Source organism: Otolemur garnettii, unplaced genomic scaffold, assembly GCF_000181295.1.
Source record: "Otolemur garnettii isolate 467f Iridium unplaced genomic scaffold, OtoGar3 scaffold00185, whole genome shotgun sequence".
In the NCBI taxonomy this organism is placed as follows: Eukaryota; Metazoa; Chordata; class Mammalia; order Primates; family Galagidae; genus Otolemur; species Otolemur garnettii.
In genome coordinates, this window is record NW_003852580.1 from 1,355,607 (window position 1) to 1,378,464 (window position 22,858).

The 22,858-nt window shown below is 57.4% G+C and overlaps 2 protein-coding genes across 5 annotated transcripts in view; one reads left to right on the forward strand and one right to left on the reverse strand.

Annotated features, from left to right (window-relative positions):
• Positions 1-8,999, forward strand: part of JPH3 (junctophilin 3) — a 42,238-nt gene extending 33,239 nt beyond the window's left edge. The window contains exons 3-5 of the mRNA XM_003800795.2: positions 713-837; positions 3,771-4,669; positions 8,919-8,999. Of these exons, the coding sequence (XP_003800843.1) occupies positions 713-837; positions 3,771-4,669; positions 8,919-8,999 (1,105 nt within the window). The remainder of the gene's footprint in view (positions 1-712; positions 838-3,770; positions 4,670-8,918) is intronic.
• Positions 9,000-16,750: 7,751 nt separating this feature from the next.
• Positions 16,751-22,858, reverse strand: part of KLHDC4 (kelch domain containing 4) — a 31,612-nt gene continuing 25,504 nt past the window's right edge. For 3 of the 4 annotated variants that reach the window (XM_012812033.2, XM_023507515.1, XM_023507516.1), the window contains exons 8-12: positions 21,499-21,574; positions 19,807-20,015; positions 18,016-18,415; positions 17,312-17,416; positions 16,751-16,999 (exon numbers count right to left, since the gene is read on the reverse strand). In XM_012812033.2, coding sequence (XP_012667487.1) covers positions 16,962-16,999; positions 17,312-17,416; positions 18,016-18,415; positions 19,807-20,015; positions 21,499-21,574 — 828 coding nt within the window. In that variant the 3' untranslated portion in view covers positions 16,751-16,961. Of the gene's footprint in view, positions 17,000-17,303; positions 17,417-18,015; positions 18,416-19,806; positions 20,016-21,498; positions 21,575-22,858 lie in introns of all 4 variants that reach the window. The other variant, XM_003800819.3, reaches the window with a different exon arrangement.

The following is a 22,858-nucleotide window of genomic DNA, read 5'->3' on the forward strand; positions in this document are numbered from 1 at the left end:
CTCTGCTGGGGCCCTGCTCTCAGACTTCCAATGTAGTGGGCAAGCCCAGCCAAGGTAGATGGGCTGTCAGAGCAGCTTGAACAGACTAGGCCTGACATTGGGCAGGAGACCTCCAAGGGAGCCTCTCCTCTGTCTTGGGGCATCAGTTGCTGTGCCTAAGTTCTCCCTATGTTGGGAAAAATGGCACCCACAGCACTGGCGGGGCCCCTGGAGACAGCAGACTGGGTAGGGAGAGACGCAGACACAGGTGAGACGCACAGAGTGTAGGTGCTGTCCTGCCAAGGCACTGGCCTGTGACTCATCTGGGAGAGACACAGTGGTAAGATGCTGGCAGCCCACGGAGGCACGGGTGCCTTCATTCCACATGCGAGTATCAGGGCGTCTCTCTGCCAGGGCAGGAGACCACCCACCACCCAAGCCCGGGGACCTGCATCAGAGTAGCTGGGGTCAACAGCTGGGAGCCGGCCCTGCAGCATGGCCACATGAAGTGGCCAGCCTGTCACCAGGTTCTCCTGGGGTGTGGTACCATCTGGGTCTGGGCTCTCCGGCATGTGCACGGAATGTACTGATGACAAGGACAGACACATTTTCAAGCATGACCCAGATGCCAGGGTAAAAGGGCAAAGGAGGTCTGGGAGGACACGGTTCAGCTTCCCGTCTCAGCTCAGTCCCTTTGCTTCTGCCCCTTCATGCTCCTCTCCCCCACCCCCAGGACCTCCCACTCGCGGGCCAAGGCCGAGGCAGCCCTCACGGCAGCTCAGAAAGCCCAGGAGGAAGCTCGGATCGCCAGGATCACTGCCAAAGAGTTCTCACCTTCCTTCCAGCACCGGGAAAATGGTGAGTTCCTCATGGGCAGCACTGGCTTCCTGGGGCACGAGCGGGGATGGGCTCAGATGGACCCTACCTGGAACCACCACCCTGGTCAGTCTGTGCTGGGCCTGGGCACACGCATGTCAGGGTACACACCCGTCTTGACAACTCTTTCCACAGCCCTACAGCTGTGTCTGTCTGTGCACAAGGGCACCCACCCCTCACTCCTGGCTGTCCACAACCATCAGCGTCCCATCCACTTGCTTGGCCTGTGTCTGTCCTGGCTCCTCCATCTCCCCAGTGTTGCTCTGGAACCTTCTGCAATGATGGAACCATTCTCCATCTTCTAGTTCAGTGTGGCAGCTGCCACGCTTGTGTGGCTATGGGACTGAATCTTGAGTTTTATTTAATCCTAGCTAACCTACATTTAAATGTGCCCAAGGGCTGCCCTGTCAGCACTACTCTGGAGTAGGCAGCTCCCACTGTATCCTCTGGAACAGAGCCGGAAACTACTGCCTGATTTAGGAACCTGGCCCTTCCCTCCAGGTTGGGAGTCTGGGCAATAAGCCTGTGGTGGGGCATGCATGAGGTGGTGACAGATGGCTACAGGGCTGCCAGTCCTGCCCCAGCCCCAGTGCAGACTGACCAGCTGCTGCCCCATCTCCTGCCTCGCCAGGGAGCTGCCTCTACACCAGGAGGCCCCAAGAGTGGGTTCAGGTCATGCTTCATTACAGCCATGCTCCAGACCAGTCTGTGACCAGAGTGGACAGTTGCTCCAGCTGCCATGTTGGTCTGTTCTGACACCAGGACTGACCCTGCTGCCTGTGCCCCATGCTGGCCTCTGGCAGGGAGGAGCCCCAGAGCCTGGCTGTGCTCTAGGTCCTTTCCCTGAGGTGGGCAATGGCAGCTCTCCCTGCCACCAATCTGGAGGGGTCAGGAGATTAGGGTCTTGAGCCTCAGGTCCAGGGGCTGAGGGTCCTGCAGAGACCTCAGATGGTGTTCGACTTAGGGTGGCTGCCTCAGACACAGCCTTTGTCCCCCACCCCACCACCTACCTGGGCACACAGGAAGTCTCCATGCCTCTGCCCCCGGTGTCAGTGACGTCTTTCTGCCTGTACACGCCCCCCAAACTCTGTGAACAAGCTGCCCAGGCAAGGGGCAGGGGCAGGGGCAGGGCTGCCTCCCACCTGCTGCAGGGTGGCCGAACCCAAGCTTTCAGGGCTCCTGGTCCCCCTACTCCCGCTCACAGAATGCATGTGGACAGGACTTAGCACTGTATCCTGGCTGTGGACCACCAGGCTCTAGCCCTGCACGCTCCCAGCTGATTCCACTGCCCAGGGCCCACCTCGTCACCTCTCAGAGCCTCGGCAGTATCTAAAGTTGTCTACTGTGCTGAATAGGAGCCCCCAAGAAATATGTGCCCGAGAAGCTGGGATGTGACCTTGCTGCACAGGTGTGATTAAAGTGTGGGCCTTGAGATGAGACGCTCTTGGGTCAGGCTGGGCCCTAAATTCAGGGAGAAGGCAGAGGCAGGGATGGGAATGTGGGACACAGGAGCAACCTGCCCTGCAGACACACCGGATTTCAGAGCCCGGCCTCTGGGCTGAGAGCTCTTCAGACCCTGCATGTGGCATGCTGCTGCTTAACAGTCCCCTCAGCCTAGACTTGGGACTCAGGGACACCTGGCCAGGGGCTCACACTCCTGCAAGAGAGGACTTGGGCTGAAGTGCATCTCTGTCGGGGGCCCAGGCATGTCCCAGCCCGGTTGCATCCTTGGACCCTGATGTCTCTTCTCTGGCTCCTGTGGCCCCCTGGGGTCCTTCCCAGCTGTCTCTTCTGCTAGAAGGAGTTCGTCTGAGCCTTGTCTGAGCTGGGTAATGTCAGGGTTGTTCTGGGACGTGTCTTCCCAACCTCTGGGCGTTTCCTGTGTCCACCTTGAGTGCAGTGAAGATGAGCATTCCCACACTGTAGAGGTGTCCTGACTGCGGGGTGCTGAGCCCTCCCTCTCCTGGTCTTCTTGCAGCTGGTGTCCCCACTTGACAGGTGACAAAACTGAGGCTCTGGTCTTGGACCAAGTGTGGCAGAGCTATTAAAGCAAGGGCTGGCTTCAAGGCCTGTGCCACACTCGCCTCAAATGTCAAATTATCAGTGTGCTTTAGTTAGGGGCACGTAGCTACCTCCAGCATCTCTGCTGACAGCCGCCAGCCCTGGCAGCCCTGGGCCTGAGAGCTTGGGCTGGTGGGGACTGGGGCAGCTTCTTGTTCACTTGTACTGTGGTACCTCCCCTGCCCACAGCCTTTGGCTGTGGACCCAAACTCAAGGTGCGAGAATTGAGCCACACATGCACCAGGCTCTGCCTTACACCCTCACAGGGATGCTTCCGGAACTTAGCCGCTGACGGGCAACAAGGTACCAGGGTCTCTAGGGTGCCTGCACCTGGTTCTCTGTGTTGGCAGAAACCACATCGATCAGTGCTGTGGCATTCACCCCTCCTACTGGAGGCTCATGGAGCCCTGGAAGTCTTAGTAGCTGGTCACACACCCCTCCTGTCCAGGCCTTAGGGTCAGGCTCTCAGGCTAGCTCTGCAGAAGGCACTGGCCCAGCTGCCTCTCAACAGAGCCATCCTGGGTGGGGCAAGACCCTGCTGTGATACCCCCAGGCTCTAAGACCGCGCTAGTCAGCCTCAGGAAGGACCTGAGGCCACACAGGCCAGGCCAGCAGCCTTGATTGCTCTCTAAGGCTTGGGGTGACCCTGCAGCCTAGGCTGCTGTCCACTGCTTCTGCTGTGGCCACGGGGAGGGGCCCCACTCTCCCTTGCCCACCTCCTGCAGTGTAGAGGTGCTGTGCTGCCCAGGCCCTCCCTGCCTGTTGCCTGACCGGGGTGACCCCCCACCTGGTGACTCGTCCTTGCTGAGGGACACTCAAGGTGATGCAGTCCTGTCTTCTCTCCCTTCACAAAGGGCTGGAGTACCAGAGACCGCAGCATCAGCTTTCCTGTGAGGACATTGAGGTGCTCTCCACGGGGACACCCCTGCAGCAGGAGAGCCCCGAGCTGTACCGCAAAGGCACCACCCCTTCTGACCTGACCCCTGACGACAGCCCTCTGCAGAGCTTCCCCGCCAGCCCCACAGCCACCCCTCCACCAGCCCCTGCCTCGAGGAACAAGGTGGCCCACTTCTCCCGGCAGGTGTCTGTGGATGAGGAGCGAGGCGGGGACATCCAGGTGCTCCGGGAGGGCCGGGGCGGGGACCACGCCCACAGCAGCTGGAGTGAGGCGCGGCCCGCGGGTGCCAGAGGTGTCCGCAGCGGTGCCCTGCGCAGCGGCCAGCCCGCAGATGACTTCCGCTGCCGCGGCTCGGGGCACAAGCAGCCCGGGAACCCCAAGCCCCGGGAGCGGCGGACGGAGTCCTCGCCCCTATTCTCCTGGACTTCCCAGCACCGGGCCGGCAGCCACAGCCCCGGGAGCGCCAAGCTGCTAGAGCTGGAGGAGGAGAGGCGTAGCAACTACACGGCGGAGATGCAGCCGCTGCGCCGGATGGATGCGCACGCGCAGGACGCGCACCCCCAGAAAAGACGCTACAGCAAGGGGGGCACCGGCCGCGGTGCAGGGGAGGACCACCGCGCCGAGGACCGGGGCTTCGGGGTGCAGAGACTGAGGTCCAAGGCCCAGAACAAGGAGAACTTCAGGCCAGCGTCCTGCGCGGAGCCCACGGTACAGAAACTGGACAGCCTGCGGCTGGGTGGCAGGGCTGAGCCCCGGCTGCTGCGCTGGGACCTGACCTTCTCCCCGCCCCGCAAGTCCCTACCTGTCGCCCTGGAGTCGGATGAGGAAAACGGGGACGAGCTCAAGGCCAGTACGGTGAGTGGGCAGCTGCTGGGCGCTATTGGGGCGGCACGCGCGGGGTGTGTGTGAGCCTTGTGGGTTGCACCCAGGCTGAACCCTCTCAGACAGCATCTGGGTGGTTTGAGAACTACAAAGGGGCAGGCAGCAGGGGCCCCAACCTGCTGCTGCTGCTGCACACGGCCCAACAGGAGTCTGCCAGGTCACAGACACTGCTACAGAAGGCACCGTGCAGTCCCAGCTTACCACACTCTGAGCGGTGCTGGGGCTCACTCGCAGGCAAGGACTCCGGGAGACAGCCTTGCTCAAACACCTCCCACTGTAAATGCACCCCACCCCAAAGCAGGTTTGGAGGAAAGAACAGCTTCCCCTGGACTAGACTCAGAGCAACTGAGGGGGCCTCCTGGGTGAACCCTTCACCCCTTCTAGGCTTCTACCCCTAAGCACAGAATCCCTGATCCTGTGGCTTCAGCCCCACTAGGCTCTGCTCACCTGCTGTGGCAAGTGCTATGGTTTCAGGTCTAAAACAGAAACACTGAGTCTCTGGAGGTGAACAGCAGGAACAGCAACCGGGGCACAGCTCAGGACCAGAGGTTCCCTCCAAGCCCCCCGGTGCCGGAAGTGCACAGGGCCTGGTGTGGGAGGCTGGTCCTCCTCTACGGGCCCCCACATCTGTGGCCCGGGGGAGCTGGGGTTTTCTCCTCTAGTCTGCCACCCCCCAGGGGAGCCTTGCTGTGACACCGTCCCTTGCATGGCGGCTGTTCAAGGGCTGCTGGCCAGCAGGGCCACTTGAAACCAGCATGCACAATCTGCCCCGCTGGTGCCTAAAATGCCTCCTCTCCCCCAAATACGCACACTAAGAGCACACTCCCCCAGCCCCTGCTCCCACTAGGACCAAAATACCAGCTTGCACTTACAACTTCACCTCCCCCAGCAGCCAGAGGCCTGTGTGCAGGTTATTTCAGGAACAGCCAGTGCTGGGCAGGGGTAGGCGGTAGAGGGACTGGATTTGGATTTAGCCCGCCTGATACACAGCTCCTTGGGTAAGTGGTGGCTGCAGGAGATCCCAGGGCTACACTGGGGGCCCGCCTTCACCCCAACACACCTCATCTCACTCTCCAGGGCCTGGGCTTAGGTTCCTCCACATCCTATTTGCAGACCCGGTATCCTCATCCCAGGGCTGTGATGGGATACACCAGGCAGGGTCACCCCAAGGTGCTTCTCAGAACCATGCACAGGAGAGAGGGCACCTGGGGGAACAGTGTAGAGTGGTCTAGATGGACCCCCCTCCTGGGACCTGGGGCAGGGGAGTATCCTTGGCCACCGCCCACTTTCCAGCTAGCGTGGTGCTGGGGGTGCATTCATGACTGGGAATGGCAGTAGCCCCAGCCTCTAAATGTCTCGTGTTGTGGAGCTGGGGAAGTACTGCTCTCATCTGCCTTCCCCCTCCAAGCACAAAGGCCCTCCCAAACTGCCTCCAGCAGTCCCTTGGAGGCATGGCCGGGAAGGACTGCATAGGGGCTCCAGCTCTGCTAGCAAACTCTGTGGCCCAACCTGGTCCCTGGGTGTTCTCAGGCCTTGGTTTCCCCACTGGTGGAGTGAGGGGCGTGGACCTGAGTCGTCACCATGGGATATTAAAGCACCAGGCTGGGGCAGAAGTGCCCAGGTCAGACCATCCTCATGCCCCGTGGAAGTGTTGACTGCTGCCCACAGAGGCTGGGCCCTTCCATCCAAAGGGCAGGCGGACTTTACTCTGGTGGCTGTCATGGGGACTGACTACACTGTGAATAGCCAGGCACAGACTCCACTGGCCCTGGTGCTGAGATCCAGGCCAGCTCTCTGTCCACAGGGACTCTGGGTCACTGTGCCCTGCACTCCTGAGGGCCCCTGCACGAGGCTGCTGTGGCCCATTGATAAGAGGCCCCCTCAGCACTGCCACCACTGCCTTCCCATCAGCCTCAGGTGACTACTGGTCTGGAGGGTAGCGAGGGGTTGGGCCTGGCTGTCTGTGGATCTTCTTCCTTCAGCTGAGTCCTCAGGAGGTGTGGGGGACAGTTCAAAGTCCCTGTGCTTTGAGCAAGCTTTTTCAAGCTGTGCCTTTGGCTGGCTGAGAAGGAGCCCAGCACAGGAGACACCGAGCCCAGGGATGGCAATGCCCAGGACACAGGCTAAACAGGTAGGCAGTCAGCGGGCAGCCCTGCACTCAGGGTGCAGAGCAAGTAGGGGGCACACAGATTTCAAGGGATGGGTAGGCCCAGCTCCCAGTCATAGTGAGCATGTCTTTTTCACAGTGCCAGCACCTTCAGTGACTCACCAGGTTGTCATTAGGTCCAAATGTACAGCTGCCAGCCCAGGTTGGGCAGGAGATCCCTGTGTTGGTCATTGTCACATGCAGTCTACAGTAGCCCTGCCGTGACAGGGTGGGGCTGAGGCCTGGCCTGGCTGGTGACAAGGCCCTGGGAGCTGGATGGCAGTGGTGTGGCAGCTGGGTCAGGACACCCTGTGGAGTGGGGATAGGTCCCTGGGTATCCCTAGGTGGTTTTACTGAGCCAGGACACAGGCCAGGGGAAAAACCCTTGGGTTGGTGGGTAGGCAGGCAGGCAGCTACCCCATTAAGGACCAAGGGGCCCCAGAAGGGACTGTGCACAGTGGCGCTGTGTCCCCATTTCCATCCTGAGATCAGCCCTGGAACCCCAACTCAGGTGCTGTGACCTGCAGTAACTGACCCCTTCATCCTTGGAGCCCCTTCTCCAGGCACCGGCTTTACTGAGATTTCTTGCACTACACAATTTGCTTGTCTGAAGTACACCCAGTGCAGTGGTCTTCAGTGCACCACAGCCATGCAACCTCACAGCGCCTAGCAGTCACTCCCCACCCCACAGTCACCAACCTTTTGGGGGCACGCCCGTGAGTGGGGTCATCCACATGTGGCTTCCATGCTCGCTGCTTTCACGCACACCACGTCAACCCGCAGAGCACATCTGGGTTGTCCACTTACCTGTGGGTGGACTTCAATTTGTTTCCACTTGCTGGCAGTTGAGTCATGTTAGGGACATTTAGGGGAGTGTGTGGGTGGAACCACTGGGCATGTGGTGGTCCACAAAGCAATTCTGGCTGACTTCGGGGACTCAGACGGTTTTCCAGTGTCACTAACACAAACAGCTGGCTGGTCGCAACAGGGAGAGAAGGTGATGTCCTTTGTGGGAGAAAAGGCATTTTTCAGGATCACTCTCACTGCAAGTTCAAACAGGACTCATCTGAAGCCGTGGGGAGCTGCTTAGTCTGGAAAAGCCAGCCTCCATCGTGTCTGGAATCTGACCATAATGGGCCTTATGAAACCAGTTTGTGCTGGGGCAGGGCAGCAGAAGACAAGCCCTGGCCGTCTACACCCCAAGAGCATCTACACCAGGTGCAGCAGCAGGATGCCTCTGCTTCTGGGAAGGAGGGCCCATCTGTCCTGTGTGCACCTTCCAGCCAGCTAGGGAACAAAGGATACTGGGGAGGTGGGCAGCAACAGCTTTTCCAAGGCTGGAGCATGTAGCACCCCTGCCTGGGCCCAGGACCACACGGCCTCTGCTCTCTGCAGGGACCAGTGCAGGTGCCACAAGCTACCAGAAGGCGCTTCCCTTCCTACCACAAGAGGCCACCATGGAAGCTCTCAGGGATGGTGGCCACAGTGGGAGTCTGCTCAGTTAGCACAAAGCTATCCAGGGCTTTGTGGTTTATGGGAGGGTGACTCTGTAGGGGAAGGTGTGTGTGCAGGACTGAGGCTCACATCTGCTGCTGGCTGTGGCAGCCCCGTGGGTGCTCCTGAGATTCCAATTTCAAAGCTCCCAAGTCTCCGTACCTCACCACAGCCTCCAGCTCTTGGGATTAAGTGATCCTCTTGCCTCAGTTTTTCTATTTTCAATAGAGACAGGGTCTTGTTCTTGCTCAAGTTGGTCTCGAACCCCTGAGCTCAAGCAATCAACCCTTGGTCTCCCGGAGTGCTAGGGTCACAGGTGTGAGTTACTGAGCCTGGCCCAGGCCCACGTTTTTCTTTCCAGGAGGCACTTGCTAAGTTTTCAAGGCCACAAAAAATTCTAAGACTAGTGACTTCAGACTTAGGAGCAAGGGGGGACACGTACTTCCTGAGGACAACACTGAGGGCTCCCCCTCTACAGAGATGTTCTGATGAGCCCTGGTCCTGTGTGGTGCGCTGGAGAGGGGTACGAAGAGTGTACGTGAACATGGCTGCCCAGTTCACGGCTGCCTTTTCCTGTTCCAGGGCTCGGCACCCATCCTGGTCGTCATGGTGATCCTGCTGAACATCGGAGTTGCCATTCTGTTTATTAACTTTTTCATCTGAGGAGGGGGCTGCTGTGTACCAAGGGGCACATCCACAGAAACCAACAGGAAGGACAGCTCGTAACTCAGACGGGCCAACAACTTCCAAGTCTCTTCGCAGAAGAACACGATTGGGTATTACTCACAGTTTGCCTTTTTTTCTGGGTAATGTTTTTTGGATTTCAGCCAAAATTCTTTGCTTGTATAACACTCTGCTGTGTGGCATGGCAGAAGGAGGCCAGCACGCAGACCCCCAGCTCGACGTGGAAAAGGGGGGTCCGGCAGATGAACAGCAAGAACGAACATCATGTTACCATCATCATACTTCCCACCGGGGGTGGGAGGGCCCTCGGAATGTGTGCCCGGCCGTGCCTGGCGAGGGGGAGGCAGCTGTGGCTGGACCCTCACATGGAGGCCAAACTCCTCTGCTGCTCCTGTCTGGAACGGCCTGGCAACTGGGGGTGGGGAGGGTCCTACCCGGCAGGCAACCTGCCCTGCCTGAGGAAGAGACGCCTCCTCCCCTCTCCCCACTACACAGCACTGCCCGGCCTCCCTGGAGAAGCCGACCCCCCACACCAAGTCTTAAGCAAAGTCCTTATTTCTTCTGCCATTCCCCCCACCAGACCCAGAGGGGTCAGAGGCCGACTATGACCTGACAGGGTGGGGCCGCGTGCAGGGTGTGCAGGCAGGCTCGTCCCTGGCAGTAAGGGCCCAGAGGACGTCTCCTCTGGCTGTCACTGACCTCAAGGGGTTCCCATGTCTGTACCATGCCTGCTTGGTCCCCTAACAGACATGCATTCCCCTTCCAGATGCTCTGTGCTGCCCCAGGGCGGGTCTGGGCCCTGGACAGGAAGGTGGCTGAAAATTCCTGAGAATCTGTAGCATATCCAACCTCCACCCCCACTGCAAAATGTACAATGTGACTTGTTTCAGTCAAACAAAAACAGGTTCCTCATGTTTCTGCCTCCTTCACCAGGGTCGTTCCATCACTCAAAAGAACAAAGTTTGCCAGGATGTCCGAGTGCCCGAGGCCCTGGCCCTCGTGTGCATGGACGTGTCGGGGGGACTCGGCACGCCCATCACAGGACACCCTGTGCTTGTGCCGGGGGTGGGGGGTGTCCGTGACTCTCATCCCGCCTTCTGGGTGCAGCCGTCTCATGGACTCTGCCTTGCTTTGCTTACGTTTAGCTGTCCTCTGCTGCCTTTCGAGCAGATTTCTTTACTACACTGCACTGGATTGCTATATTTTTAACCAGAAATAAACTAAAGATTAGAGCATGTTCCAGTTAAATTCAGTTTTACTGTTTTCCGTTATACGTTCACCGCCCCCCACCCCACCCCGCCCCGGTCCTTCTCACAGTCTGGTCTGGGGGACAGAGGAGAGGGTCAACTGGTGGGCACACAGCGCGCTCCTGAATGTCGCTTTCTAAGGGGATATGACATCTTTTTGTACATCTTACTTTTCCGTTCCTCTTTTTTAATATCAAGTGGTTGCTGCAGCCCTGAAGTGAACCAAATAAAGATTCCTGCTCTTTGCAGCTCTAAGAATCTTCTGTGCTGGGGTGTGTGCTTTGTACTTCTGTTTGCAACTCTCTGTAAGGGTTAGACATGGAAGGGCACCCATGAGCAGGCTGAGGGCCGACATGGGACACCAGACACACACGCAGCCCCACAGATGCAAGTGTCGAGCACTAGTGCAGGTGGTTTCATGTCTGGGAGAGCTCGTCTGCTGCCACCAGTCAGACAACCTCGGAAACCACCTTGACCCCCTTGCCCTTGGCCCCACATGCAGAGGGCAAGGCCATCTCCTCAGTAGATTCCGAGTGGGTTCAGTCAGGATAGAGGTACACTGGGCCTGAGAGTCCAGAAAGCAAACCTCTAATCTCCAGGGGATTGAGGCTGCCTCTCAGGACCCTGCAAGCAGCTGACTCTGTTACCTTGCTCTCCCACCTGTCCAGAGCCCTTCCCCAAAAGGCACACAAGTCGGTCCTCCAGGGCACATGGTCCTGGTAGACACATCGCACTGAGCTCCAGGACGAGGCCAGCGGGGTGGCCCTGTGTGCAGAGCAGCCTCACTACCCGCCCTGACAGCTGTTCCCACACCTCAGCTGTGCACGCTGGACTCCTGAGGGACAGGACAAACCACTCGCCACCCCGGCCTACAAACTGCACAGAGGCCCTCAGGTCACCAGGTAAGCCTCTGTGCCCGCAGTTTACCTGCTTCATTTCTTAGACTTGAGGGATCTCTGTACTGGAATCTGATTCTCCAATGCCTGAACACGTCTCCCTGTCCCCTCCTGGACACTTGTCTTCAGCATACAGATGGAGCTAGGCACTCAGTTACAAACCAAAAAACTGATGAGGCGAAAAAACCCTGTGTGGCCACAGAAATGCAATGCCTGTCCAAGTTTGCAGAGAGGAGCAGCCCTGGGGCCCAGACTCACTGCCATGTGGCCCAGCCACCTCCCTCTCTCTCACACACACGCGCGCACGCTTTGCCCTGTGTCAGTGCCAGCTTGCAGGTGACAGGAGACAGCACTACAGGCCCCTCCCCATGTGCACGAGACCCAGATGGCTGCATGGCAGGACCAGTCCCTCATCATGGGCTTCCACAGGCCACTCCACATGCTTCCCTCTCACCTTCCTGCAGGTTCCTGCTCACAAAAGGCTATTGCTGAGTGTCAGAAAACTTCCCCACCTAAAGTGCAAGGGAGGACAGGTGAGATGAAATATTCCCCACACTTCCCTAGAATGGGCTCTTATCCTTTGAAGATTTCCCAACATCCTGAGTCAGCACCAGTATCACTCGGGTCCCCACGTGGCCTCCTCCACTGGTCAGACCCACACCTCCGACCTCTCCCATGCAACTCTGACAGTCACACATTTCATTTTCACATGTGCAGAAAAAATACACTCACGATCACGGGGCGAAGGGTCTTCTCTTGTCTAGACTAAGCCCAGCTCCCGGGACTGGCCCCAAGTCTGTCTAACAACGCTTCTCACCTTTGGTCTCAAATGTAATGTGAGGTGCCTACTTCAGACTTCTGTCCCCGCCCCTGCACTGTGCGACTCCTTTTCCTTCAACCCGCTGGCAGTTTGGGTACAGCTGGCTTGGCTTTTATAAAGCATCTTTAACTGTGCCTGAGGCTGGATCAACACTCCAGATAAAGAGAACGACATTGGGCCCAAGCACCAATGTCAGCTCAGGGGACACGGTCAGCAAACAAATCCAGAAGGTGGTCTGTGCTGAGATGCTAAGCAGTGTCCCTAACCCAGCCTTACAAAAAAAGTGATGTTGCCTTTGCTCTCCCCTATGCAATACAGAAAGAAGGGGCCCCTCCCAGATGCCCGAGCCTCCCAGGTCAGAGGGGGAAGGTTTGGTGCCCAGGAATAGTGAAACCCTGAGAGAGAGAAGCCATCTTCAGGAGATAGTCAAATATTCTTCAAAACATTAGCACCATTTCTGGAATTTGAGAAACCGAAGGGTGAAGTACTCAGGATCTGAATGGGACCAGTGCATCTTATTCCAGTGAGTCCTGAACCTCAGATGCAAGCAGCCACACGGGGTGACAGACCTATATGCAGGTGCACGTCTGGGGTTCCAGGGCCTGGCATGGCAGGCAAGGCAGGGGGCAGCAACCCCCCACACCTATCTCCCTCAGGCACCTGTTCCCACCCACCCCCTGGACCAGATGCACACCGCCTGTGCACTAGGCCACCTGCTTGAGTTGCCAGAGTGCCCACCTGTCCTGCATGCGCACACCACTGGCTGCCCATCCCACTAGTGTCTGTACCACAAGGATGCAGGGCTCAGGTTATGCCACATGCACCCCTAGCCCACCACAATCACTGTCCCTGAGATCAGGGCAGACTTCCTACCCTAGAGCTTCCTGTAGGACTGTGTGCCCAGCAGACAGAGGGTTATCACTGCAATGGACTCCATCTTGGCCACTGACAGCTCTCACACAGCCATAGGGCTCTGCCCCTTCCTAGAGTGTTGCCCAGACAAGGCACCCTCAACAGGTGACAGTAGATAGACGCTGGTCAGCAGGGAGGCCCAACCCTGCCACCCAGGGGCTCCCCAGACAGCAGGGTCAGGCAGAAGGCAGAAGACAGGCGTGGGGTGGGGCTGTCTCCACGTGGACCCTGGGTGACACCCGTACCACCACAATTACAAGCACTGAGGCCAGCATGACCAGCAGTTTCCACATGAACACCCACTGATGGCCATCCTCTCCTGGATGCTGAGCTAGTCCTGCCCAGTTTACCTGGACTCTGCACACCCCCAATCCTGTAGCGGCTCCTGCAGAATCCCAGGAGCACTCTGGGAAAGCGCCCTCACTCTGGATGAGACTGCTGACCCTGGTGCAGAAGCCGCTTTGGATTCTGACATAGAATGGTCCTGTCCGCAGACGTGTTCCTGGTGCACATCAAGTATGTGCTGACCCAGTGCCGTCACTTAGTGTGTGTTGACAAAAAGGGAATGTTGACTGTGTTCTGACTCTTTATCAATGGAGTTGCTAAAAAAAGTTACCTTGGCCATTTCTCCTTTGGCTGGAAAATTGCTTGGTTGTTTAAAAATGAAAACCATTTCCCTTAATGAATGTAAACTGTTCATACCATTACAATGTGTTTTACTATCTGAGAGCAAAGGATCACGAGATTAAAGAAAAATTCTGCTCTTTTTAGTAATAAACATCATTTGAAACTTTGCAGAACTTGTTTTGTCTCATTCACTATAATCAATGTCTTTGCTGGAAGCTCCTTTACTGCCAGAATTGAGAGATGGATAAATGTAGGTTCCTTTTAGAAAAAGGAGCACATGTCACGCAGCCCTGTCTGTAAGGCCAGCACTACTGGGCAGGACGAGCATGGTAGATGCAAACCCGGAATCCAGGCGCCAGCGCCCTCCGCGCTACCACAGTGTCTGTCTGTCCCCTCACCAGCCCCGGGTCCTTGCCCGAAACAGGGAGTCTCCCTGTGCTGCAGCCCTGGTGAGGAGATGGGAGACACAGGATGACCCACAGGGGCAGGTGCTGGCCTTGAGGACCTTAGAATACGGCCTTTTGTAATTTATCTTCATTCTCTTAAACTTGTACATTCGTGCGGTCATCACCCAGTATCTCCTTCCAGAGGCTCATGCTTTTCCTGCCTCAGTGCCACCCAAGACCTGCCAGGGGCTCTCTGTGTCTCTGGATTAGTTCTGCATTTGGCGGGGCTTGGGGGGCTGAGGGTGGAGACAAGAGGAGAGGCCAGCGTGGGACTTGGGGAGGACCAGGTCACCCAGGCCCCTGCACTGTGCCCATCTGCTGCTACAGCTAGAGCCTGCCCTCCCTGGGTGCCTGCTGGTGACCAGATGAGGCCTGGAGTCGGCTGGCACTGTCACAGCTCTCACAGAATAGGAAGGACGGCTACAGCCTACACCGAGGAGCCGGCGAGGCCAAGACCACGAGACGTCTCTGGTGACTTGTGGCCTCCCCACGGTTTGCTGTCTGACTCTACACAACCTGGGAAAGCAGAAAGTTCCTTCAGCACACGTGGAGCTAAGGGACAGACGGCAACCCAGGCCGCACGCCAGAGCCTGTCACTTGTCCTTCAGCCATCTGCCCCACCCCCCCAGATCAGCTCTTCTGATGAAAACCACCAGCCAGCCGTACCATGCTGCCACCTCCCCATGCAGCCCACACGGCACCTGCCCCTCAATTACAGGCCCCTGAGCTCCCTGCTGGAGAGGGACCTTTCGCCAATAGGCTTCTTCCAGTTTCTGGTCCCTCAATGACTGTCACTTAGACAATGACTTCCTGCTTCTACTAATTCAGTAAAACTTCAGAAGGCATCAAGTTGTGGTGAACATTACTGCCACATCTTAAACACCCGGCAGTCCACATGCCGAGCATCGCCCAGCGCACCCGGTGGGTCCTTAAGTTTTGTTCAGCCCGACACAAGCCAAGATGCCACTGCCTTTGAGCCACCCTCAGGCCCTGACTGCAGCCTGTCCACACTGTCCAGCGGTGTGGGTGTTTGGGTGTTTCTCTGGGGCTTTGCGCATCTCTCAGCTTGGTTGATTCGATCTCCAAATAGCGACACGTTCCTCTCAGAGAAACAGGAGACGCCTGTGCTGCGGCTACCCAGAACTCACAGACCTCACAGACCTGCAGAGCAGGAGGGGAAAGGACGTGGCTGCTGCATGAGGGGTGCAGGGGTGCCTCCGCACAAGGAGTCTCGGTCAGGCTGCCTCCACATGGCTTCCTGGCCTTGAGGACCTTCCAGCTAGCTCAAGAGTGTCACGAAAAGCCCTCAACCGCCCAGCATGTAAGAGAAAACACAGGCTTGGTGCCCTGAGTTCAGTGGGTAGGGCACCGGCCATATACATAAGAGCTGGTGGGTTCAAACCTGGCCCGGGCCTGCTAAACAACAATGACAACTGCAACAAAAAAATAGCCAGGTGCTGTGGCGGGTGCCAGTAGTCCCTGCTTCTTGGGAGGCTGAGGCAAGAGAAACACTGAAGCCCAAGAATGTGAGGTTGCTATGAGCAGTAATACTACAGCACTCTACAGTGAGACTGTCTCCAAAAAACACGATGCTAAAACCAGAACGTGACCCTCTAACTGCCGTCCCCCACTGGCCAGACAGCCAGCGCTGCCTTCCTAAAAACTGGTGGCTCCCATGGGTACTGCCAACACTACATCTAGAGGGAGGGGCATGCAGCTACACAGGTCACTCGAAAGCCACCACCTCCCGAGTTGGAAGGTTGGGAGAGGCCTTAAGCCAGGCCACACTGACCGGGCTGCCCACAGGAGGGGCCTTGCACCCCAACATGGACCCAGAGCAGCTGCTTGCCAGCTTCTGCCCAAGGAAACCCTGGTTCTTTCCAGGCCAGCCCAGTGGCTGTGAGCTAGCTGTGAGGACCAGGAGACGCTCTACCAAGCTGGCCTCTTATGCCCTTTCTCATAGAGGCATCTGCAGCCCAAGGCTTGCACTGCCAGGAGGCAGGGACACTCACCCTTCTGTGGATGCCTAGGTCACGAGTGCAGTGATGGAGACTCCGCCAGTCGCTACAGAAAACCAAAAATCTTACATTCCTGTGTTCCAGGTCTTTAAGATGAACAGGGCAAAAACTGTACCAGGTGTGAATATGAATCCAAAGCCCAACTTTGGGCCCAATTACACAAATGAAAGTTGGTTTCCTGTCACTGACCCAGAGCAGGCACCAGTTAGCACATCAAACGTCACAGCGAGGAACACGCGACCTTGGGTCCAGATAGCTGGTGCCCTGGGGGTTGGAACCCTTCCACTCATTCTGCAAATGCCAGCCCTAAGCTCAGAGAGGAGAGAGCAGGACGGCCCCCATCCCAGCAGGCCACGTTGCTGAGGCATGGCGAGAGGTGCTGAGCTCAGTGGCCTCAGACATCACACACTCTGCCACGAGACCCACGGCCCAAGCCAGCAAGAGTTTCCCCTTCAAGAGAACTGGGAACACGTGCACAAGCCAACCACAGCTGCTCAGGACAATGCTCAGACATCCGATAGATGTAGGTAACCAGACAGTCTTCTTGTGCTAAAGGAAAAAACCCACAAGGCACAGTACGCCAAGGAGTCCTGGGACAGACGGTGCTTTCCAGGGCTCGTCCTCAAGGTTCCCTCCCCCTAGGAGTCCCCCAAGGTTCCCTTCCCCTAGGTGTCTCTGTCCCCCTGGCACAGAGACCTGTAAAGGACATAGAGCCTAGCCAGACCATGGCACGTGGCTGCACAGAGGGACAGCTGAGCAGGGGGCTCCTTTCAAGTCCGATTTATTTAGACACCACAAAGCTGAGGGTATCAGCTGCACTCAACACCCCACACGGCCTTGCGCAGGGTCTTACAAGAATCAGAGAAAGCCTTCACCGTGGCCTGGGTTGCTCTCAGCACCTCCTGCTCCTGTGCATCAGGCCCCATGCTGTCCCGGGCCAGCTTCGCCCAGTGTACCTCCGTCCTGGGCAGGTAGTCAGCAAACTGCGTGCTGGGCGCCGCCCCTGGGTGCTCCTTCCGCGTGAGAGGAGAAGGGAAGGAGAAAGCAGCACGTTCAGCTGAGGGGAGGCCTGGGAGGGCCGTGAGGAGATGGTGCTGAGCTTATGGGTGTTACGACTTGGCCAGGGAGCCTTCATCACATGAACAAACTGCTGCCCACACCTGCCTGGGCACCCAGAGTTCCTGGAAGCTTTCTATTGCCTCAAAATATTCACAGACTACAGCCAGTTCTAATAAAAATCTCATAAAGATATGAAATCTTTCTTTACCCTTAGGAGGGAAGAGGCTTGTGGTCTGAGTTACGCCTGGCTCCCCACACCTGCTCACCTCCATCCTCAGCGCTGCTGTCCTCCGAGCTGTCCTCCTCCCCACTCTCGGCCTGGTCACTGTCCTCACCAGAGTCTGTCTCCTCCTCTAGCCACTCCTGAGTGTCTTCAAAAGCAGAGCACATATTCACATCAGGGGAACATGCACTGGGGGACCACGCACCAGAGGACCACGCCCTCAGAGGATTCCACGTTCTCACTCAGCTGAGAAGACATCTAACTCTCCTGCCTTGAATGCCTTGCTTGGATCAGCAAAGAAACAGACTGTTTCCCAGGAGCTTAGAACAGGGATCCCAAAATGGACAGAAGCACAATCCCACCCCTAAGGGAGCACCTGGCCAGGCACCTGCTGCCACAGGCAGCTATGGTCCACTGGTGGCCGCTCCTGCAAGCAGTGAACATCTTACAGCTATAGTTTGACACCTTTCCCCAAATACATGGATTGGCTAAAGAAGCCTGGGCCAGAGAGGGGCAGGAGCAGGGATCAGTGAGGGGTGAGGGACAGGTGGGAGGGAGGCACACTAGTATCCTGGGCCACCACAGATAAGCCCAGTACAGACCTCCCAGTGTCAATCTGGCCACAGATGGGGGCATGATCCACAACAGGGGTCATTAGCAGGGGCGGATCTGGGCAGCATGGGGGGCTCGTGAATGACCAAGACGCCACACAGTGCTTGGCCTGAGCAGGGTATCCCTACCCCTCACCTGGGTCCATCTCCACCAAAGCCTTCCACTCCTCCATCTTGTGCAGGTCAAGGCAGTACAAGTCGCTGAGGGTGACCTGGCGGTCGCCTGCCTCAAACATACCCCCATAGACATACAGCACTCCATGCTTCACTGCCAGCATGGCGCTGGAACGTGGGCTCGGCTCCACCATGGGGCTGCTGGCTTCCTCAGGACTGTCTTCATCCTCAGGAGGTGGCCGTCCAGAAGGCTGCGGGTCGCCAAGCACCTGCTTGATGGTGACCACTGTCCCATCCTCCGAAGCCACCTCTGTGACCACCTCCAGGGGCACCACACTGGCTGCCCCACAGGCCGGTTCGTCGGCTTCTGCAGGCCCAGCCTTCTTGCCCCGCCGGCGACGTCTCTTCCCCATCTTGGGTCCCTTTAACAGAAGGGGGAACGGAGAACAGAGCTGCAGTGGGATAGGGACAATGCTGCCACATCTGTGAGGCCAGGCTCTGTAGACAGGCTGGACACAGGGAACATGTGACTAAGGGAAATGGGCCCAGTGCCCTGTGGCCGCCCACCACATAGGCAGCGACGTGGATCAGCCTCACCGCTGGGCTGAAGGGAGCACCCCACTGGCCCTCCCTGGCAGGCAATGCTCTGCACCAGGAGCCGGGGACGAGTCCCCCCCGAGCACCGTGCTGGCTGAGTGTGAGCTCGTCTGGAAAGCCCAGTGTGCTGAGTGTCAGCTTCTAGAGGGCCGGGGGTGGTGGTGGTAGTGGTGGTGGTGGTGGTGCAGGATGACTCCTGTGGCTCCCACACTCAAGTCAGTCCCACAGTCTGAGCTGACGCAGAGACACCAGGCCCAGAGTGGGGCTGTCAGTACCATGTTTCAGGGCAGCTGCACCCTCCTGCCACCACCACTCACCTTCTTTGCTTTTTTTTTTGCACAGTTTTTGGCCAGGGCTGGGTTTGAACCCACCACCTCTGGTATATGGGGCTGGCGCCCTACTCCTTTGAGCCCAGGCGCCTCTTAAGATGACAGCTGCCATGATTTCAAGTGTTCTAAGCATGATCACCTCCAGATCAACACAGTCAGATTCAACTCTGGGCTTCTAAGACCTACTTCTGAGACCACGACACTGAGTCAAGTTTTCCAGGGTCACCAGCCGCTCTTAAGAGTACAAAGGAGCCCCGAGGCCAGTCTGGGAGCTACATTGCCAACCATCTCCTGGGGATCCATGCCGCACGAAGCCTCCAGGGAGAAACCTGCACGGCCCAGCCCTAGAGTGACTCCTGCTAACACTGAAGAACCGAGGAGACCTGAGTGCAGAATGGAACCCCTGCACCTGGGTGATCTTCCCTAAGGGGCCAAAACGCTGCAACAAAGGCTGTCTTCACCACAGTGGCCCCCACCCTCGACTGTAGGGTTGTTTCTGGGTCTGGCAAACTCACATGCACCCCAAAGCTGATGAAAGTCCACTCCTGAGACTACCCACTGCCCTGCCCATCCCAGGCTGGCCCGGGTCAGCAGCTATGCTCATAGGACAGGAAGGCAGCAGGAAGCAGGGGCAGAGACCCAGGAGCCAGGAGGCCTCAGGCATCTCACCTTGGGCCAGTGACTGCCATTGTCAGGCCAAGATACCAGCACCAAGGGCTCCCCAGGAACCCAGGGCACACAGAGGCAGGTACCCCTTTCCAAGCATGCCCACGGGCTCCAGAAGCCCAGACACCATGCCTGAAGGGAGTCAAAGGGGAGCTGGGCTTCACATAGGAGCCACACCCGACCACATGGGCATAGCCCACACTTGCCCAAGTCGTCTCTACCTTTAGTTGTGCCGCAAACCAGCGGTTCCTGGTGGCATCATAGAAGTACAGGTCATTGAAGAAGTCACCTTCCAGGCTCTCCTCATCCTCCTCATCGCGGACACCCCCAAAGAGCAGCGTCTGGTGATTTGGGGCCATGGCCACTGAAAACCCAGACCTTGGAGTGGGCTTCACGCCAGCAGGGTTGACCCGAGACCATTCCCATTTGCCTGTCAGAGGGGAACAGAGCAGGGGGGTGAGGATGAGGGACCCTGAGAGCAGATAGCTCTCAGGTGGCAGATAGCTAAGGAACAGAGCAGGGGGGTGAGGATGAGGGACCCTGAGAGCAGATAGCTCTCAGGTGGCAGATAGCTAAGGACCTCCAGGTTTCGTTGGTGCTGAACAAAAAACACCAGACTGTGAGTAAAAGACACCACAGGCACCAGAAAAACCAAACTAACTCCTGACACGCAGCGAGTTAATCCTCCAGGTGCCACGGGCGCTAACCTTCCTCACATCCTCCATATGCACCACACATGGGGCGACCCCAGCACGGGCACACCATGGGAGGCTCAGACCCATTCCTTGTGGTTACGTGAGCAAACATGCACCTTGAACGTTGTCTTCTTCCTGGGGTTGAGGAGCTGAGTGTACGGGTTCAGGACCAAGGTCCAGCGTCAGGACCCTGGGCTGCTGGCCTACATACCAGTCCCTGCCCGCAGGCCTCCCTCACCAGCCACAGCATGTGTCATGTGGAGAAGCCTCCTAATACTCCATACTTGGGTATGGAACATTTCTGATGCCTTGGCTTGAGGAATTTGACCAAAAAAGATAAAAAATTTTGCACAGCCACCTCTTCCCCAGAGAGGTGAAAAATGTGCTGCAAGTCCCATCAGTGCCTTGACTGCAGCTGCTCCCTCAGCTCCACACGGAGCCGGGACACCAAGGCCATGATAAGCCACTCAGGATCCCACGTCCTCTGGAGAAGTGACAGAAGAGCAGCACCCCTGGCTGTCACCCCTACACACTGCACACATCTGTGCCTTCTGCAACTCTGGGGGTCTTTGGAGCAGCCACTGCCAAGAAATACCATCTGTAGCTCATCTCCAACTGCCAACCCCAAACCCAGGAACACGGGACAGGCCACAGGTCACTCATGGAGGGAGTGAGGGTGGCTGACTTCAGCCTGAACCCTCAACAGGGCCACCATAGGCTGCCCCATAAATAGGCCCACATCATAGTTTTAAAAGGCCCCAAAGAAACAATTAATGCCCCTGAAGAATTCCTGAAACTCCCATTAACAAGCAAGTTCTGGCCTGGCTGGGCAGCCCTAAGCCCAGGCCTGGCCTCATCTCAACAGCGAACCCCTGTCACCTATAGTTCCAAGTGTCCCTGGAGACTCAGGCCAGTGACTGGTTTCCCACAGAGAGCTCCAGAAACCCTTCTGGGGACAACCAGGAGCCTCAGAGGGGACGCTGCCTCCAGTGTGCAGCTCCATGGGCAGCACTAACTGCTGCAGAGGAAGGTGGGGCCTCTGTGTCCCACCTCCACCACCCGCTACCCTGTCGCAGATGGGCAGATGCTCCATGCAAGCCTGAGCATATCCAGCAAGGCCCAGTCCCCCACAGGCAACAGCAAGGCAGAGCCCCTGCTCATGGCTGAGCCCGCGCAGCAGCAGGAAACCAGCCACCTGACCAGATGCGGTGCCAGTACCTTCTCTGCCCTCCCCAGGCCTCAGCAGGAACATGTCCGAGTGCTGTGTGCCTCTGTCCACATCCTTCCTGACTCTCTGCAAAAGAAGGGGATGCAAGTGAGGACAGCCAGGGCCCATGAAAGTGGTGCATCTGGCTTGGCGCCTATAGCTCAACCAGCTAAGGCGCCAGCCACGTACACCTAAGGTGGCGGGTTCGAATCCCCAGCCCGGACCCGCCAAACAACAATGACGGCTGCAACCAAAAAAAAAATAGCCGGGCGTTGTGGCAGGCGCCTGTGGTCCCAGCTACTTGGGAGGCAGAGGCAGGAGACTCGCTTGAGCCCAGGAGTTGGAGGTTGCTGTGAGCTGTGATGCCACGGCACTCTGCCCAGGGGGACAGCTTGAGGCTCTGTCTCAAAAAAAAAAAAAAAAAGAAAGTGGTGCATCTCAGGCCAGCCTCCAGTGAAAACCAAACCCCCACTCTGATACCACCTGATGGGATTTTAAACTCCTTGTTCTAACAGCTGCAATCCTGCCCTAAACACTCCAGAGCACCACGCATGGTGAGGGCATCCTATGGCTTCCCTGCTCTATGTGGAAAGGCCTCCAGAGGCACCACTGGGCCTGCAGGGATCTATGCACCTGGACTGTGTGGGGCTCAGCCTGCTCTCCCCTGCCTATTTGGGTAGTGGTGTGGACATGTGGACAGCAGGGACACTTGGCATGACCTAATGTCACTTTGTGGCTGTTGTCCCCACGTGGCCACTGGGAGCCCCTTCAGCTGCTCTATGTCCCTGTGACACATTCTGCACATGGTTTTGTTTAAGCACACCCTTGGGTTCTGGCACTCTGAGGTGTCCCCAACCCGCCTCTCACACCCCTGCTCCGCACTGGAGTGTAGAGTCAGAGGCCAGGCCTGGGTGTCACTGGCTCTGGGCCTGGAGCAGCAAGGGGACATTGTTCGTGTATGGTTCTCTGAGCTATACAGAGTTTATAACAACAGGGAGAAACCAACTTGATCTCTGAAAAACTAAAACACTGTCCATGGGAAATTCTTCACAGTTCCCAACATTCCAAACTGAGAAGGTCGACGGTCACAGGAGAACAGTGTGAGCCTCTTGCCTTCCCATGGAAACATTTGGACAAGTGACAGTTTCTGCACCTCAGTTATTAAAACAAGACAGTCTTTTCTTTCTCTAGCAGGTTGGTTCAGAAACAACTATCATTTCCACACCGACTCTTCTAGACCAAAAGGCCCAACATTACTAGGAACAAATTCACACTAAAGGTCTCGTGTGCTGAGAGGACGGCAGGGGACACTCAGTGCAGGCAGGGGGTCCTCTCAGGCCCCTGGCAGTGCTCGCGTCCGCCTGCCTCCCC